Below are 17718 nucleotides of genomic sequence, written 5' to 3'. Positions count from 1 at the left end.
ACTTCTTCTGCATTATGTCATGAGAGCCTGGGGTCCGCATTAATAAGTGACGACCGGTCTGGCTCAGTCAGTAGTGACCCTGCCTGCTAGTCCGCGGGCTCGATTCCCGGTAAGGGCATTTATTTGTGCGATGAGCACAAATATTTGTTCCTGAGTCATGGATGTTTTCTATGTACGTACGTATGTATTTATCTATTTAAGTAAGTATGTATATCGTCGCTTAGCACCCATAGTACAAGCTTTGCTTAGTTTGGGGCTAAGTCGATGTCTGTAAGGTATCCCCAATATTTATTTATTTAAATATTTCCAGTATTTCGGTACTAGTTTAAAAAAATAATTCTAGGTAGGTACCTACTTATGCACTACCTTCCAGAGTTCAAACTATACTCTATTTTGATAAGTCCGGTTTCTACGCGATGTTTTTCTTCATCAAAAAGCGATATTTTTGAACATCTTGAAATTCATTGTATGTTATAATTTATAATAGTATTACTTTTACAACTTTACTGATCAATTGATCATAAAATGTGCCTCTGTTTAAAATACTATATCGAGCTTATCGACGTGATAATAAGCTGATATGAACTGATAGCTATGTTTACTTGATAATGATAACATATTGCGAAAAATAAACCTCCTTGCCACAATGAACTTTGTTCAAAAATAGAACAGTCTGAAAATGCCACTTAAAAAACTTACCCACCAGAAAAAGGTCCCAACTGAAAACTAGGGTACGTATACTCTTGGGTTAGTTTTTCGTCACGTTCCTAAATTTGTCCCATTCTGCTTTCGTCAGCCATTCTTTATTCGTCACGATCGTTGATGGTCTTTTTCAACTACAGTAGTTTTCGTTGTTCATCTTTATCTTAATTCGTCTCGTTCTGCACTCGTCATAATCTTCTTTCGGCATATTCGCTGTTAAATCTATGTTATTCGTGTTTTTTCGTAGTTTTAGGTCGGTACTAACTTTGAAATGACGAAAAACGATTGAGTCGAAATAAGAAAATGGCCAACAACTCATTATGGTCAACGACGATAATGACTGCTGACTAAGTTGACGAATGAAGAATGGCTGACGAAAGCAGAATCGGACAAATTTTGAAACGTGACGAAAAACGAACGAGCGACCCAAGAGTATACCAAAACTAGCTCCATTGATTGTCTTAGCATTGTGCTGAGTTCTATTTTAGTGTCCAATGTTTTTTATGTCGCTAGATGAATATTTTTTGTTTATTTCTTTCTTTCAAAAGACCCGTTGCGCAATTTTTTGCAAACTTAAACGAAATCAATGAAATAGTTTCGTAGGTTTATTAATTAAAACTAAAATATTACATTTATATAGGTTCATAGAGACAATACCTTTTTTTTGTCGGAGTGGGAATGCAGTTACGCACGATGTGTGGGACTCGCCGTTTCTTTCCCCTCCCCTAGCGAGAGGGGGGAAACTTGGCCCTACCCACTAAACCCACTGGACAATACATGGAAATTGAACATTTTGACGGCTTCGTCGGTTCAAAAGCTATTTTAAACATCATAATTATGTAAAATGGTGACGTTTACTTAACTCTTGCACACGGGAGACTATTAAAACCGTTGTCAACTTAAGATAAGTCTAGTATGCTACTATATTATTTGCTTCTGTAATTAAGTTTTTTTGGAAAAAAAATATTTTTGGGACAAGCTTTTATCGCCGACTGTACCTTTCTTTCAACGGTCATCCACTGGTCTCCGAGACGTTCTAAAAACCCCTTACTCGATTGTTATGTAGTTCCTATGACCACCTTTCTGCTCCATCATCAGATCAGCTCCATGATACCATAGCATTGCATTGTTACGTAATTTACGTGTGTGTGCAAAATTTCAGCTCAATCAGAAACCGGGAAGTGGGTCAAATTTAGCTTCTACGTTTTGACCCAAACTATTAACATAGGTACTAACAAGGTAAGTTAAATAAAAGCCTGTAAAAAGCGTGTAAAAAAGGATTTACCATCACACTTCTGCAGCGCTCAGCATTCGCGCGGGTTGATCGATACTTCCCGCCCTCGCGCTCATTGCCACGATCCGTTACAACTGACCCCGAGCTTTGCAATTTGTAGTGGCAACATTTGTTCCGTCATGTCATTTGATGTCATTGAGAAAATGATGACATAGAGTTTTCATGGTCGTTAATACAACACGTATAGGTACCTACATATATTGATTTAAACTAACACGATCTTCACTCATATTATTAAATTAAAACGGGACTTAATCGCGTAAAAACTTACGTTTATATTTAACCCGACGTTTCGGACATGACATTATGTCCGTGGTCACGGGTAGACTGGCTGGGAGTTGTATCAACATCTTCTAGCTGTACGAGTTTTTTGAACTACCCGCACTTGATTGTCATCAGTCACTTTTACGCTAGGGTTGCCACTCTGCCTACATACAACACTCACGACATCCAATGGTATGGGACAGGAAGTTATCTCACGTTTACACTTGCTAATCACTGGATTCCACGAAGATGAAATTACCTTGCCCTTCATTTTGATTGAAATTACGATGTTTCCTGATTTCAATCGCTTCACGTACTTTCCTGCTATAGTAAAGACGTTCAGTTGAAAGGACTTTGGGATTATGCAGTTCGCAGTTCAATCCAGTGGTTTGGTCCTGACTCTAGCAAAAATAAAATACCAAGTTACGTATAATATCAAGTTTTTACGCGATTAAGTCCCGTTTTCATTTAATAATATGAGGTACCTACATGTTATGAATTCCTATAAAAGCATACTTAAGGTACACCGGGGCAAATCTCGACTAGGGGAGAAATGTAACTGGTCCATTTTTGCCATGTTTTACAATGTTTGAATTATTAAATAGAGTGTCCACCGGTTACATAATATGGTAGGCGTATTCATGTAAAACTCAACATCATAGAATAATAATGGAAAAGATGAATTAGTTACAATTGTCCCCCCAGTCAAGATTTGCCCCGCTGTACCTTATCTAATTTCAAATTAGCAAGCAACTCAAAAAAAACTTACAGACACAAGTAATATTCCTAAGAATACCTACATCATAAATTAAAATGTCTCAAAGCCTACAATTCTTAATATTATAAATGTTTCTTGACAAAATATTTCTTGGAAATTACTAAAGGTCTTTTTTGAAACACTGATTTAAACTTTCACGATTATTACACATCATTATTTTTAAAATCGGGACTTAATCGCGTATAACTACATATTAAACTGACCTCCAACGTTTCAAGGACGGCGTTGTCCCCGTGGTCTCGGAGAAGACTGGCTTGAAATGACATCAACACCTTCTGACAGCCGCGCGAGTTTTTCCGAACTACCCGCACTTGGTTTTGATTATCAACTTGAACTGTTTGCGCACTAGGGATCTCCGAGACCACGGGGACAACGCCGTCCTTGAAACGTTGGAGGTCAGTTTAATATGTAGTTATACGCGATTAAGTCCCGATTTTAAAAAATAATGGTCCTTTTTTGATCAAATTATTCGCATCCTATTTCTTCCCAGGCATGTTATAACGAAACCGCTATTTTTGCGTGAATATAATTATCAAATAAAGTAAAACAAAAGACTTCTTTCTTTGACTTTAAAGATCGCCTGGAACTATTTCGCACCAACGGCGCGATTGGAACTTTCAGATACGTCGAATATTAGTTCTAGATTCAATTTGCTACGGACAGGTGTCGAAAGTGTTTTTCATGAAATAAAACTATGGAAATGGATTAAATCGCGTATAATGAATTTACAATTAATCCCGACGTTTCGAACACTTTACAGCATTCGTGGCCAACCGGGTGACTGAGGAAAAATTACAATATGTACAATAACTATACTAGCTTTATTAATAGTGTGTGAACCTGCCCTAAAAATCTATATTATTTTTGGTCAGAGTTCGTTAATATTTCTTGTATGTGGGTAGCTTTTGCACATTGTAATTTTTCCTCAGTCACCCATTGACCACGAATGCTGTAAAGTGTTCGAAACGTCGGGATGAATTGTAAATTCATTATACACAATTTAATCCGTTTCCATAGTTTTGTTTCATGAGTAACTATAGCGGGAACCGAAGACAATATTATGAAAGTGTTTTTGTTTAAAGAAACTGACTTATCCGATGCATATCGTATTTAAAACAAATATAATTAGGTATACATAGTGCCAAATGTTTTTCCTTCGTACTGTCACGGAAACTTACGTACGTGTCATGGTATTTTATTTCAGTCAATCTCAGTACAAGAGGGACCTACTAACGTTGACCGAACTATTTAACACGATATACAGGGTGGCCCATTCAAATCGGTCAGTATGGGAAAGTCTGAAACTATAAGACATACGAAGATTTGTTCTTAGGAACCATGTCACCGATTTTGATAAAAAGAAAAACTGCATTCATACAATTAAAAAAAAAAGTGTACCCAGCTGGGGAATCGAACCCGGTTGTTTTGAAAAAATAAACTTACACTATTTCTATTCAGATATCGTTTGTGTAGGTCTTAAGCAGTAAATATCTCTAAGAAACATAATGTCTAAAATGAACAAAATGCATTTTTTTCACATACTTTAATTTATCATAGTAGGTGTTCAAAGTGACCACCGTCTTTTTCAATACAATATTCAACACGTCTAGGTAACGATCTTACTATTGCATTTTGTATCTTCATGTGGTGAATCTGCGTTAAAGTTGACTCTATGGCTACTTTTAGGTCTTCAACGGTGTTAAAGCTATTTTTGTACACTGTTGTAAAGATGAAGTGAACTTGCTGAATATTGTAACGGTGGTCACTTTGAACACCTACTATGATAAATTAAAGTATGTGAAAAAAATGCATTTTATTCATTTTAGACATTATGTTTCTTAGAGATATTTACTGCTTAAGACCTACACAAACGATATCTGAATAGAAATAGTGTAAGTTTATTTTTTCAAAACAACCGGGTTCGATTCCCCAGCTGGGTACACTTTTTTTTTTAATTGTATGAATGCAGTTTTTCTTTTTTTCAAAATCGGTGACATGGTTCCTAAAAACAAATCTTCGTATGTCTTATAGTTTCAGACTTTCCCATACTGACCGATTTGATGGGCCACCCTGTATACGAAGTAATACGAGGAATATTATAACGATGGAAAATAAGTATGCACTACATCTATATCTAGTGTTATATTTGGCATAGATCATATATCTGTATTTTATTTGGCATAGATATACCAATTCATAATGAAAACAACAAGTAATTAATAACTTATCTTATCTTATCTTATAATTAATAACTAGTACACCTAATAGGATGCCACACAGCGTACACCGTGTCTAATAGAAAATTAATAACTAAGTATTTGTGTTTACATGAGTTTTGAATACGTTTTTCGATAACAAAATGCGAAAGTGGCATTAATTGTATGGAGACAGTGTACAACACTGCAAACATAACCAAAAATCACATGTTTTCCGTGACGTTGACACTTTTGAGTGACTTATTCTACTCAAAGACTCGTGGTAGGTGCTGACGTGTCTTAAACATTATCTTAAAATCGGAATCTGGCCCAACTTGTCCGAGAAAACAGAACTACCTTGGTAATTTATATTTAAACGACCTTAATGGGCGATGAGGGAAAATTATTTTTCTTTTTGAGAAGTGAGCAGTTTTAATAAGAGTTAATTGAGACAAGAAAGTTAGTCATGAAGAAAAAATATGTTAGTTAGTTACCTGGTTTTAATAATAAAACTACAGTGAGAGGCTGACATATTATTAAACATGTAAAATCTTGTAACTCACGTAAAATTGACGAAGATCACTCGAAAAGTTTCACTCCGTAACGAGGAGCATTTTCATTGATTTAACGCAGAGTGCGAAAGGATTCTATAGTTGAACCACGAGCGAAGCGAGTGGTTTGAGAATAGAATCCTGAACTTGCGAGTTTTTTAACACACGAGAAGTAAAATACATTTGCACCCGAGTGTAACACAAAAATTTTCCCCTCACTACAGCGAGGAAACTACAACGCAAAAAATGCGTTTATCACTGCTTCCAGTAGTTCCACAGGTGGTAAATCATCTTTATTACTAGATTCACCTATTTTTATAAATTTTAAAGCAGTTAATTTGACTTTATTCAAGGTCAAATTACTTTACCCACTAGTGGATAAAATGCATTTTTACCCGCTGGTATCAAAGAACAAAACACGTGTTTCCGAGCTAGTGAGGGGAAAACATTATATTATTTTCCATTTTCATACAATCAAAACTAACAAAAGACTATAAATTGTTTCCAATATCTAGTATAAAATTATCTTACCCTTTTAAAAATGCATCCACAATATCCATTCAAGCTATCAGTATAGATTAAAGATACATCACAGGTAAGGCCTTTGATGCGCTGACACCCACAACGGATGTTGCGGATGCGACGCGGATCCGAGCGGATCCAAGCGGATGTTGCTCGGATGTCGTGCGGATGTCGTCGTGTGACGTCATTGTGTTGTGGAATTTTTCAACGTGAGATTTAAGGTATTTAGATTTTAAGCGTGAAATTAGTGAAGAAATTAACGTTTAAAAGGTAGCGTTGTATATACAAAAGGGGTTTTAGTATTGTAGTTTTAGTATCAGAATATGTAAATCAAAGAATAGTGTTTTATTGCGTGGGATCTCTGGATCTGGGTTGAAAAGATTATCCTAGTGAAATGTCACTTGTATTTTGTAAGTAATACCTGTTCTTTGTGTTTCTGTTTGTTTGAGATAACTCGTAAAAAATATTTCTTTGTAAATAATACTCAAGAAAGAGTACGTATGATCTTCAAGAAATACGCTTAGCTTCAAAGATAATGGATTTGACATTAACTATTTTATTATGTTTGTATTGTAACTACTAGCAGAAATTTAATGATACTGATAAGAAAAAAATATTCTTGTATTTGTGAAAAAAAAAAAACATCATTCACTTTAATAACCAAATAAATCATCAGACATAATATTGGCAATTCATGGATGGTGAGGCTCTCTTTATCTCAATATTGTGAGTATTAGTCTGGGCATTTCAGCCAAAGAAAAATAGTATACTGGCCTTATTTTTTTGCATTCGTCATTCTCAAAGACCTAGTCTGTTATAATCATTCTGAAGCCTCCGCTTGGCCCTAATGACTTCGAGTGAAAAATGATGAACGTCACGGCATACACCGCCTTTTATATCTTCGCGGTAAAATTCCTAAGAAATTTAAAAGAAAACCTAATGCTTTTTTGATGTTTCATATCCATGGAGATATTTTGAACTTCTTGTTGATAAATCCACTTGTCATGTTATATTACATTTTACAAGACTGTTTTGCTATATTTTATACCTACAATACGCCTGATCGTAAAATCTGGCAGATGACGAAATTCTTGAAATTAGACGAAAAATGGAAATAAACACATCGAATTCTTTTAAAATCGCTCCAATATCTTCTGCCAACTGACTTATCAGTGTCCACTGTCCAAAGTTCCCCCAAGTATCTTCCCCCAATACTTAAACACTTTAGGGTGGCGTATAGAAACATTTTTACGTGTTTTTTGTACAATCAAAGACCTATATAACTTCGTAAAGACCGATGAAGTCTAAGAAAAAAACGTACCCCAAAACCATACAGAAAAAGGTACGGTGAGCTAGATGGCGATACACCTTTGGGGTACGCTCGGCTAGATGGCGCTAATATTAATATTTGACATTTTAAAACATATAAAGCTAAGAATATGGGCGAAATTGTCAAAACTGAGGTTTAAAAGTTTTAAGCTTGTGTCGAGAGATGGCAGTCTATGCACTGTGGTTACACATTTTACTTTGACAGTCATTCTCTATAATACTCGATCCTCTTTGGTACAATAAAGTGTTTTACTACTACTACTACCTGAAATACTGTTAGAATTTATCTTAACTTTTAGTATCGCTCGCTGTTTTTGCTTGATAAATCATTATTCATTATATTACATTGAAACATTACAACCGACCACATACAGATTAAAACACGTACCAAGTACAATCTGACCATCGAATATCCTTCTATAATCGAATAAACATCCAATCTCTACCGCCGCCTCGGGCATCGATTAATAATTAGTGCGAGAACGCGGTTATTACGAACCCAGCGTATTTGCGGCGGCTGAATATTGGGTATATAGTATCTTATAATTAAGTGTTATGTAATAATGTATCTTTGTTTAGCTATGTAAGGGTGTAATTGATATAATAGTAATATATCGGGTGTCGAAAAGGGACACATGAGGTACTCACGTACTTCGAGACCTCGGGTGACCAGAAGACTGGCCAGTATTTCGCACAACGTTTAAGTATGACAATACAGTGGGGAAATGTGGCCAGTCGTCTGGCACACCTCGGACAATGGCGATCAAATATAATATATTATATGAAAGAGGCGCGTTCCTACCCACACAGTCTAAGCTCGTGTAGGTGAACGCGTACCTTGCTTGTATGAGTGAGACTTGATATCAAAGGTCGACTGGTTGCGTTCTTGACAGGCGGTAACTGTGAGTAAACCGAGAGCGGGGAGCGGGAGTGGTCATAAGTACGAAAGTATAATAAAGAGTATACTGTTGTTGGGGACCCTCTAGCATAACTTGCCTTGTAACGTGCGATTCCATACTTGAAGTCGCGCTTGATGTATGGACTCGCACGTGACAAGGCAAGTTGTGCTAAAGGGTATGTTGTACCTACTACTGTCAAAGCAACAGTGGCTTTCTGGCAAAGCCGGAGGATGGTGGGCAAGAAATGGGGTCTTGCTCCCCACATCATACTGTGGCTATACAAAATGGTAATAATGCCGATGATCAGCTATGGTGCTATTGTATGGTGGCCCCGCACCAAGCAAACCACGGCGATAGACAAGCTGAATAAAACACAACGACTAGCATGTGTAGCAACAACGGGATGTATGAGAACTACTCCGACAGCAGCGTTAGAAATAATGCTAGGACTCCTACCCCTACACATATATATACAAAAGGAAGCTGCAGCCACAGCCCTCCGACTGAAAGACCTAACCCTATGGACAAAACTTAACTCGACGCACAAAATAATATATGGCGACATGATCTCAAAAATGCCGATGCTAGAAGTGCCAGTGGACAAAATACCCAAAACCACGATCTTCTGCAAAAAATATACGACATTGCTAACAGAAGATCCAAAAGAAGGACTATACCAAACAAATCTAAGAATATTTACAGACGGATCAAAAACAAAGGAGGGAACAGGGTGTGGAGTCTTCTCAGAAGACTTAAACATACTTACACATATCCAAACCCCTAGGTGAACACAGCACGGTATTCCAAGCTGAATGTGTAGGAATAATAGAAGCTTGCAATGCCATAAAGAGACGTCAGGTAAAACATGGAAACATACTGATACTATCAGACAGCAAATCAGTGCTTCAGGCACTAGATGGCCCAAAACTTACCTCGAAACTAATACTAGAATGTCATCAAAGACTCACTGAAGTGTGCGAAGAGGACAACAAAGTAACAATACAATGGATAAAAGGGCACAGTGGATCAAGAGGGAATGATGCAGCGGATGAACTGGCCCGAGAAGGATCAGCCACACCTGCATATGGACCCGAACCCATCATACCCCTACCAGTATCATATAGGAAAAACCAACTTAGTCAACACTACAAACAACTACACGACAAATACTGGGTTGAGTTAGACACATGTAGACAAACCAAAGAAATTCTTGCTGAACCAAATACAAAGCTTACAAAAATCCTACTCAGAACTCCCAGACAGCAACTGCGCAAACTAGTAGGATTAATGACAGGACACAACACACTGAACAAACACCTCAATAACATAGGTATAACCGATAGCCCCATGTGCAAAGCGTGCATGGAATCAGAAGAAACCACCAAACACTTTCTTCTAGAGTGTAAACAGGTAGAAGTATATAGGAACAAGTATCTAGGTACGCCAAACACACTGAAAGAGGTATTTAGCAACCTGAAAACACTGCTAGGATTTGTAGAGGAGCTGGGGTGGTTAGAGTAGTGCTACCCCGTCTATTTCACGCAAAATAGGCACAATGGATGTCGACTTGCGGAAAATGCCCAATAAAACTAACTAACTAACTAACCTACTACTGTCGTTAGAACTCGGCCTGCAGCAACGTGAAGTGACTCAGGATAGGGCAGAGTGGCGATCTTTTGTGTCGGAGGCCAAGATCCTTTTTGGGTCGCTGAGCCAATGAAGTAGGTAAAACTTGAGCAGTTCCATGCCCCCTGCTAATAATTTGGAAATACAAGTACAGTCGACCAATTAGAATCCTAGGCTAGTCTAGAACCCTGTCGTATTGACACCGTGCTTTATTTGCTATGGAAGTCAGTTTGATTTTTACTGTGAAAAGGTAGCCTAGGATTCAGATTAGTTGACTGTACCTGTAGTGTATGTACGGGTTTGGACAGTTAAGTACTGGTCTCAAACATCCCGTAATACGCACACCACAGAGGTCCTATACCTGTCTCGGGCATACATGGCGCGCGGAACGTAGGCTAGTCTGTGGCCAGAGCCGAGGGATGCAGCTCGGAGGAGCGGCAATAAATAAGATAAACGTGTGCGCGGCCGTGTATGTTAGCGAGCCAGGATGTAAGGAACACTCAATAGCATATAATACATTGGCGACGAGTAAAATCAACGTGAGTAATAATTTGATTCTATGATAACAAGTAGTTCGAACATATACGCTCAGGCGCCATATTAAATTTTGAAAGATGATAAGATAAAGAAGAAAGTCGTGTAACGTCAGTAGATCGGTCTTAAAATATATTAATTAAATTCAAGTCGAGTTGGAATGACTTGATGAACGTAATTTTGCAAGGAAAAATTTAAATTTTACTTTTGTGTAAACTTCATTCAAGCATTTTATTAACCTGTTATTCTTTTTTATATGTTGATATCAAATACAGGTCTACCAACTGCTGTATTGGATTTCTTCATATATAAGTGATGTTATCGTTACGTTGGCAAATTTGAAGTATCGTACGAAAACAGTATGGCCAACCGTAATTTGGCGCGAGAACAGACATGTTGCATCTGTGGAATCTATCAAAAAAGAAAATTAAACGAAAAGTCACTAACATAACATATTTACTCTTAGCTTTTCAGCCTTTTCAGGGGAGAATAATTGTTATTACTACAAAATTTAAGCAAAAAACTTCGGTGGATTCAGCACGAATATAGAATTGACGGATTAACGCTCGGGTAAGTCGTTGAACTGAAAGGAAATCATGCAATGTTGGGATACGGACATTATCCTAAAACATGGGTTTCGTTCCGAGAAAATAATGACTGTGTCGGATAAGTCGTGACAATATTGTCTTTGCGGGGACTCTCCATTGATCACGCATTGGCATTGTTTGCGAAATGTAAAGTACATTGTCGGCTTATGTGGTATGGATTGTCTTTGCGGGGACTCTGCCGTGACCACTGAGCAACATCTTTGGATGGACCTAGACTTCGTCGGCCAAGTGGTGTTATGGATTGTCTTTGCGGGGACTCTGCCTTGACCACTGAGCAACATCTTTGGATGGATCTAGATTTCGTCGGCCGAGTGGTGTTATGGATTGTCTTTGCGGGGACTTTGCCTTGATCATCCGGCGACGTTAGTCATACAATAAAAATACTGGTTAAGTCGTGACAAGATTGTCCTTGGGGGCTCTGCTATGTTTGCGCTCTGGTATTGTCAGAAACTTATGATTAGACCTCTTAAGTAATTTTACAACTGAAAACAAAATATGTTCATTAGTGCTTAATATTTGTTACTACAAATAGGTAGGCTCAGGAGAATTGAGAGTTAGAAAAGTACTAATTAGTGTAATTTGTTCTTTTAGGCAGTTACAATGGCACGTTCAGGGGCCATGGCACTGACATTGGACAAATTTGAATGTGGAGGAGAACCAACTTCCTTGGGAGCACGTTGGGAGCGTTGGAAGAGGGCACTTCTTATATATATTGATGCAGCAGGCATAGAAAAAAATGAAAAGAAGAGAGCTAGTCTTCTTCATTTTGGGGGACAGGAGTTACAAGAAATATTCTACAACATCCCAGATCCAGAAACTGAAGATGGCGTACCTAGAAAAGATGTGTTTCAAATTGCATTGTCAAAACTGGATTCCTACTTTTCACCTAAACAGAGTAAAGTGTATGAACGTCACTTATTTAGGCAAGTAAAACAAGAAATAAATGAAAAGTTTGAAAAATTTCTCGTAAGGTTACGTCAACAAGCTGATAAATGCCAATTTCATAATAAAGATGAGCACATTATCGACCAGATTATAGAAAAAGGGTCTTCAAGTGAATTGAGGAAAAAGATATTGCGTGCAGGAGATGATATGACATTAGAGAAAATTATCTATGAGGCAAATTCATTAGAAGCAGTTAACAGACAGTTAGAAGATTTTGCAGAAAAATCTACAAATAAGGAAGAAGTTAATAAAATAAGTACAAAGCAAAATAGTAATTATGTGAAAAAATTTAAAGAACCTTGTCAACGATGCGGAAGCCGCTCTCATCTGAAATGCCCGGCAATTGATAAAGAATGTTTTAAGTGTAAGCGCATTGGCCACTTCCAGCAAATGTGTCGGAAAAGAAAGCTTGCTGAGGATAGGAATTCCAGCAATAAGAAATTCAAGAGTAATAGAGAACCTCACCAAGGTGTTAACCAAATGACCTCACAAATAGAAGAAGTGCAGTATGTATTCAACATTGATAGCGATGACACTATTGATTGTGAAGTTGGAGGATTCAATATAAGCATGTTGATTGATTCGGGATCCAAATGGAACTTGATTGGCAAAGAAACTTGGACAGAAATGATACGAAATAATGTTGTGATATATGACCAAAATAAGGATTTACACAAGACATTTGTACCTTATGGAAGTACAACTGCGCTATCCCTACAAGGCACTTTTAAAGCAAATATAAAAGTTGGAAGTCAAACTCAAGATGCCACTTTTTATGTCATTACTGAGGGCACAAGAAACCTATTAGGTAGAGATACAGCAAAACAGTTGGGTGTCCTCAAATTAGGTTTAGACATCAACCAGATACAAGAAGAAACATTTCCCAAAATAAAAAATGTATTGATACATATACCCATAGATGAGACTATCCAACCAGTATCACAGCCACTCAGAAGAATTCCAATACCATTAGAAAAGAAAGTGGAAGAGAAGTTACAGGATTTAATTAAAAGGGATATTATAGAAGAAGTATCGGGCTCATCAAAATGGGTATCTCCAATTGTGCCAATTTTAAAGGAAAACGGAGAACTTCGCTTATGTGTAGACATGAGGAGGGCAAATGCAGCCATAATGAGAGAAAATCATCCCTTGCCTACCATGGATAAGTTACTACCACAAGTGCGTGATGCCAAGTACTTCAGCAAGTTAGACATCAGAGATGCTTTTCATCAATTAGAGCTTCACCCAGATTCCAGACATATAACAACATTCATCACCAGTCTAGGCATGTACAGGTACAAACGCTTAATGTTTGGAATTACATGTGCCCCAGAGATTTTTCAAAAAACCATAGAGAAACTATTACTTGGTTGTGAAGGGGTTATAAATTTTATGGACGACATACTAGTTTATGGAAGAGACAAAGAAGAGCATGACACAAGGCTTCAACAAGTTACAAACGTCTTAAAGGAAAACAATGTAGTACTGAAAGAAGAAAAATGCATAATTGGAGTCACTAAAGTTCACTTTCTTGGACATGAATTGTCAGCAGAGGGGGTAAGACCGTTGCAAAAGTATTTATCGGCAATTCAACAATTTAGATCACCCAAAACCGTTGGTGAATTACAAAGCTTCATGGGTTTGGTGAACTATGTAGGCAGGTGGATACCAAACCTTTCAACGTTGACGGAGCCTATGAAATTACTTCTACGGAACAGGCCTGGAAAAAATACAGTTTTGCATGCAAAAATACAGAAGTATCGGGCTCATCAAAATGGGTATCTCCAATTGTGCCAATTTTAAAGGAAAACGGAGAACTTCGCTTATGTGTAGACATGAGGAGGGCAAATGCAGCCATAATGAGAGAAAATCATCCCTTGCCTACCATGGATAAGTTACTACCACAAGTGCGTGATGCCAAGTACTTCAGCAAGTTAGACATCAGAGATGCTTTTCATCAATTAGAGCTTCACCCAGATTCCAGACATATAACAACATTCATCACCAGTCTAGGCATGTACAGGTACAAACGCTTAATGTTTGGAATTACATGTGCCCCAGAGATTTTTCAAAAAACCATAGAGAAACTATTACTTGGTTGTGAAGGGGTTATAAATTTTATGGACGACATACTAGTTTATGGAAGAGACAAAGAAGAGCATGACACAAGGCTTCAACAAGTTACAAACGTCTTAAAGGAAAACAATGTAGTACTGAAAGAAGAAAAATGCATAATTGGAGTCACTAAAGTTCACTTTCTTGGACATGAATTGTCAGCAGAGGGGGTAAGACCGTTGCAAAAGTATTTATCGGCAATTCAACAATTTAGATCACCCAAAACCGTTGGTGAATTACAAAGCTTCATGGGTTTGGTGAACTATGTAGGCAGGTGGATACCAAACCTTTCAACGTTGACGGAGCCTATGAAATTACTTCTACGGAACAGGCCTGGAAAAAATACAGTTTTGCAAAATGATTGGGGATGTAAACAACAGTCTGCATTTCAAGCACTGAAAGAAGCAATCAGCAACATACCTACATTAGGCTACTATGATGTCAGTAAGAAGACTGTTGTGATTGCCGATGCGAGTCCTGTAGGTCTTGGGGCAGTTCTGGTCCAAATACATGATAATGAACCCCGAATCATTGCCTTTGGCAGTAGAACACTGACTGACTGTGAAAGAAGGTACTGCCAGACTGAGAAGGAGGCACTTGCATTGGTATGGGCGATAGAACATTTCCATATATTTTTATATGGTAAACAGTTCGACTTGATAACAGACCACAAACCATTAGAAGTTATTTTTGGACCTAAGTCAAAACCCTGTGCAAGAATAGAAAGATGGATCCTGCGACTTCAATCTTACAAATTTAAAGTTATATACCGACCAGGAAAAAACAATATTGCTGATCCATTGTCTAGACTGAATGACAACAATCTATCTAGCGGCGAGCCCATAGAACACCACATACAGCAGATAGTGGAGTACATAAGGCCAAGGGCTATTTCGTTAAATGAAGTGGCATACTACTCTGAAAAAGACCCAGAAATACAAAAAGTCAAGGCTGGACTGTACCACAATAACTGGGATGAGGAGGTAAAAATATATAAACTGTTTCAGACTGAGCTATGCTTTTATGAAGAGATTCTCCTGAGAGGAACACGAATAGTTATTCCAAAAGATCTTCGGAAGATAATCCTCACAGCTGCTCATGAAGGTCATCCAGGAATAGTCGCCATGAAGGCCCGGTTGAGAGCGAAAGTTTGGTGGCCTAAGTACGATAGAGAAGCCGAGAAGCTAGTTAAATCTTGTGCAGGATGCACATTAGTATCGGCTCCCAATCCGCCTAATCCGCTAAAGCGACGCGAATTGCCTGATGAAGCATGGAAAGACGTGGCCATAGATTTGCTTGGCCCATTACCCAGCGGAGATCATATCTTTGTGATAATTGATTATTTTAGCAGGTATAAAGAAGTTAAAATCTGCCGGAAAATAGACAGTACGGAAATGACAAAACACCTATTAGAAATTTTCAGTCGCTTGGGTGACCCGGCGACCATCACGGCGGACAATGGGCGTCAATTTATATCGGATCATTTCAAATCTTTCTGCAAAGAAAGAGGGATTACATTACACTCAACGATCCCGTACTGGCCGCAAATGAACGGAGAAGTCGAGAGACAGAATAAAGACATTTTGAAGAGGTTAAGGATAAGCCAAGTAGAAAAAAAAGATTGGAAATTGGCCTTAATCGAATACATAGGAATGTATAACAGTACACCACATTCAGACACAGGAAAAACACTCGCAGAACTATTCTTTAGACGACAATTTCGAGATAAAATCCCTATGGTAAGCGACCTGAGTCGAAAAGGAGATTTCAATTTAGAAAATAAAGATGTAGATATGGAGGTTAGGGACAAGGACAAGGAATTAAAAGAGAAAGGAAAGGAGTACACCGATGAAAAAAGAAAAGCAAAAGAATGTACATTGGTAGAAGGCGATAAAGTCGTTATGAAGAATATAACTAAGGAGAACAAGTTAAGCACACCTTTCGGAGCTACAACACTTACGGTGGAAAAAGTGAATGGAGGAGATGTGGAAGTCGTAAACGACGAAACAGGTCAGAGGTATAGAAGGAACGTTGTACATCTCAAGAGAGTAGACGGGGAGTGGCAGATTAACCTAGTTGTAGACTATTAAGTTGCTGGGTTTACGTTGTTAGTTATGTTGTAACTGAAGTTGAAGATTTTTAATAAAGTCTTAATGGTACAGTTGTTCTTATTTTTATAATCTTGAAAGAGGTTTCTAAATCTATAAGGAAGGAGGGATGTAGTGTATGTACGGGTTTGGACAGTTAAGTACTGGTCTCAAACATCCCGTAATACGCACACCACAGAGGTCCTATACCTGTCTCGGGCATACATGGCGCGCGGAACGTAGGCTAGTCTGTGGCCAGAGCCGAGGGATGCAGCTCGGAGGAGCGGCAATAAATAAGATAAACGTGTGCGCGGCCGTGTATGTTAGCGAGCCAGGATGTAAGGAACACTCAATAGCATATAATACAGTACCTATGAATGATTAAACGTCAAATCGGGATTAATTCTTGAAATCCGTGTTCTAATTGAGATATAATTTAACAAAGGAAATAGTGAATCTTGCATTCCCTCTTTTGTTCGTTCTGCAGTCAGTCCTCTTTGTTTTGAGACGTTTTCCCCAGAACAATGGTTTAATGTGGGTCATAAAGCTATCTTTCACGGGACATTTAAGACGCTTCTTTTATGTTTATTGGCGGAGTTATCTTTTTATGATAAGTGATGTACTATTTATAACAATGCTGATATAACCACAAAATTAAAATTTTGAAAAAAACCCTGACATAGTGGACTGATTTTCATGAAACATGGCTAAGAACACTCCCGACTAATTCAGATTTCAAACAAAAAATCTAAATCGGTTCATCCGTTCGGGAGCTACGATGCCATAGACATGGACACATCTCAAAAAATTCACATCTCCAGCAGGACAGCTTTCGGTTGGAGATGATCTTTCTATTTTTTCCTTTAGTACCTATGAATAGTACCCATCACTTACAAATGTTTCTGCTGAATAAAAAAGTGTGTGTAATGTTTGACCCTGTCTATCTTTACTTGTCTCTTTTTTTTAACGTTCGGAACTTAATTTGTCTTCGGTGTTTCCGCGTAGACGGTCTTCTCTTCTCTCGACACTGACCTTATAATTAAAATTGTGTTTTTTGTTACAGGTCAGCGAGACTGCGAAAACGTTTCTTCAGTTATAAAAAGGTAATTTTTTAACATGCATGACTGTGTTTTATGTTTGATAATCATATTAAAATAACTGTTCATTCTAAACCGTGATGCGCTAAGGTGCAAGTATATAGACAGATAGATATATAGTATAGATAGAATACTCTTTATTTGCACACCTCAGTAAAAGATACAGAAAGTA

General features: G+C 37.8%; 2 protein-coding genes across 3 annotated transcripts in view; both read left to right on the top strand.

Annotated features, from left to right (window-relative positions):
• Window positions 1-17718, top strand: part of LOC125238264 (complexin) — a 618857-nt gene that overhangs the window by 67758 nt on the left and 533381 nt on the right. For both annotated transcript variants that reach the window (XM_048145543.1, XM_048145542.1), the window contains one exon: window positions 17513-17552. The gene's annotated coding sequence lies outside the window, so the exon portion shown is untranslated. The remainder of the gene's footprint in view (window positions 1-17512; window positions 17553-17718) is intronic.
• Window positions 10457-16452, top strand: LOC125238179 (uncharacterized protein K02A2.6-like). Its single transcript, XM_048145453.1, has 3 exons — window positions 10457-10699; window positions 11894-14025; window positions 15171-16452. The coding sequence occupies exons 1-3, from the start codon at window positions 10580-10582 to the stop codon at window positions 16450-16452; spliced, it is 3534 nt and encodes a 1177-aa protein (XP_048001410.1). The 5' UTR covers window positions 10457-10579.

The sequence above is a fragment of the Leguminivora glycinivorella genome, chromosome 23, assembly GCF_023078275.1.
Source record: "Leguminivora glycinivorella isolate SPB_JAAS2020 chromosome 23, LegGlyc_1.1, whole genome shotgun sequence".
NCBI classification, from domain to species: Eukaryota; Metazoa; Arthropoda; class Insecta; order Lepidoptera; family Tortricidae; genus Leguminivora; species Leguminivora glycinivorella.
The sequence above is the reverse complement of the archived record's forward strand: the minus strand, read 5'-3'. Positions and strand labels throughout refer to the sequence as shown.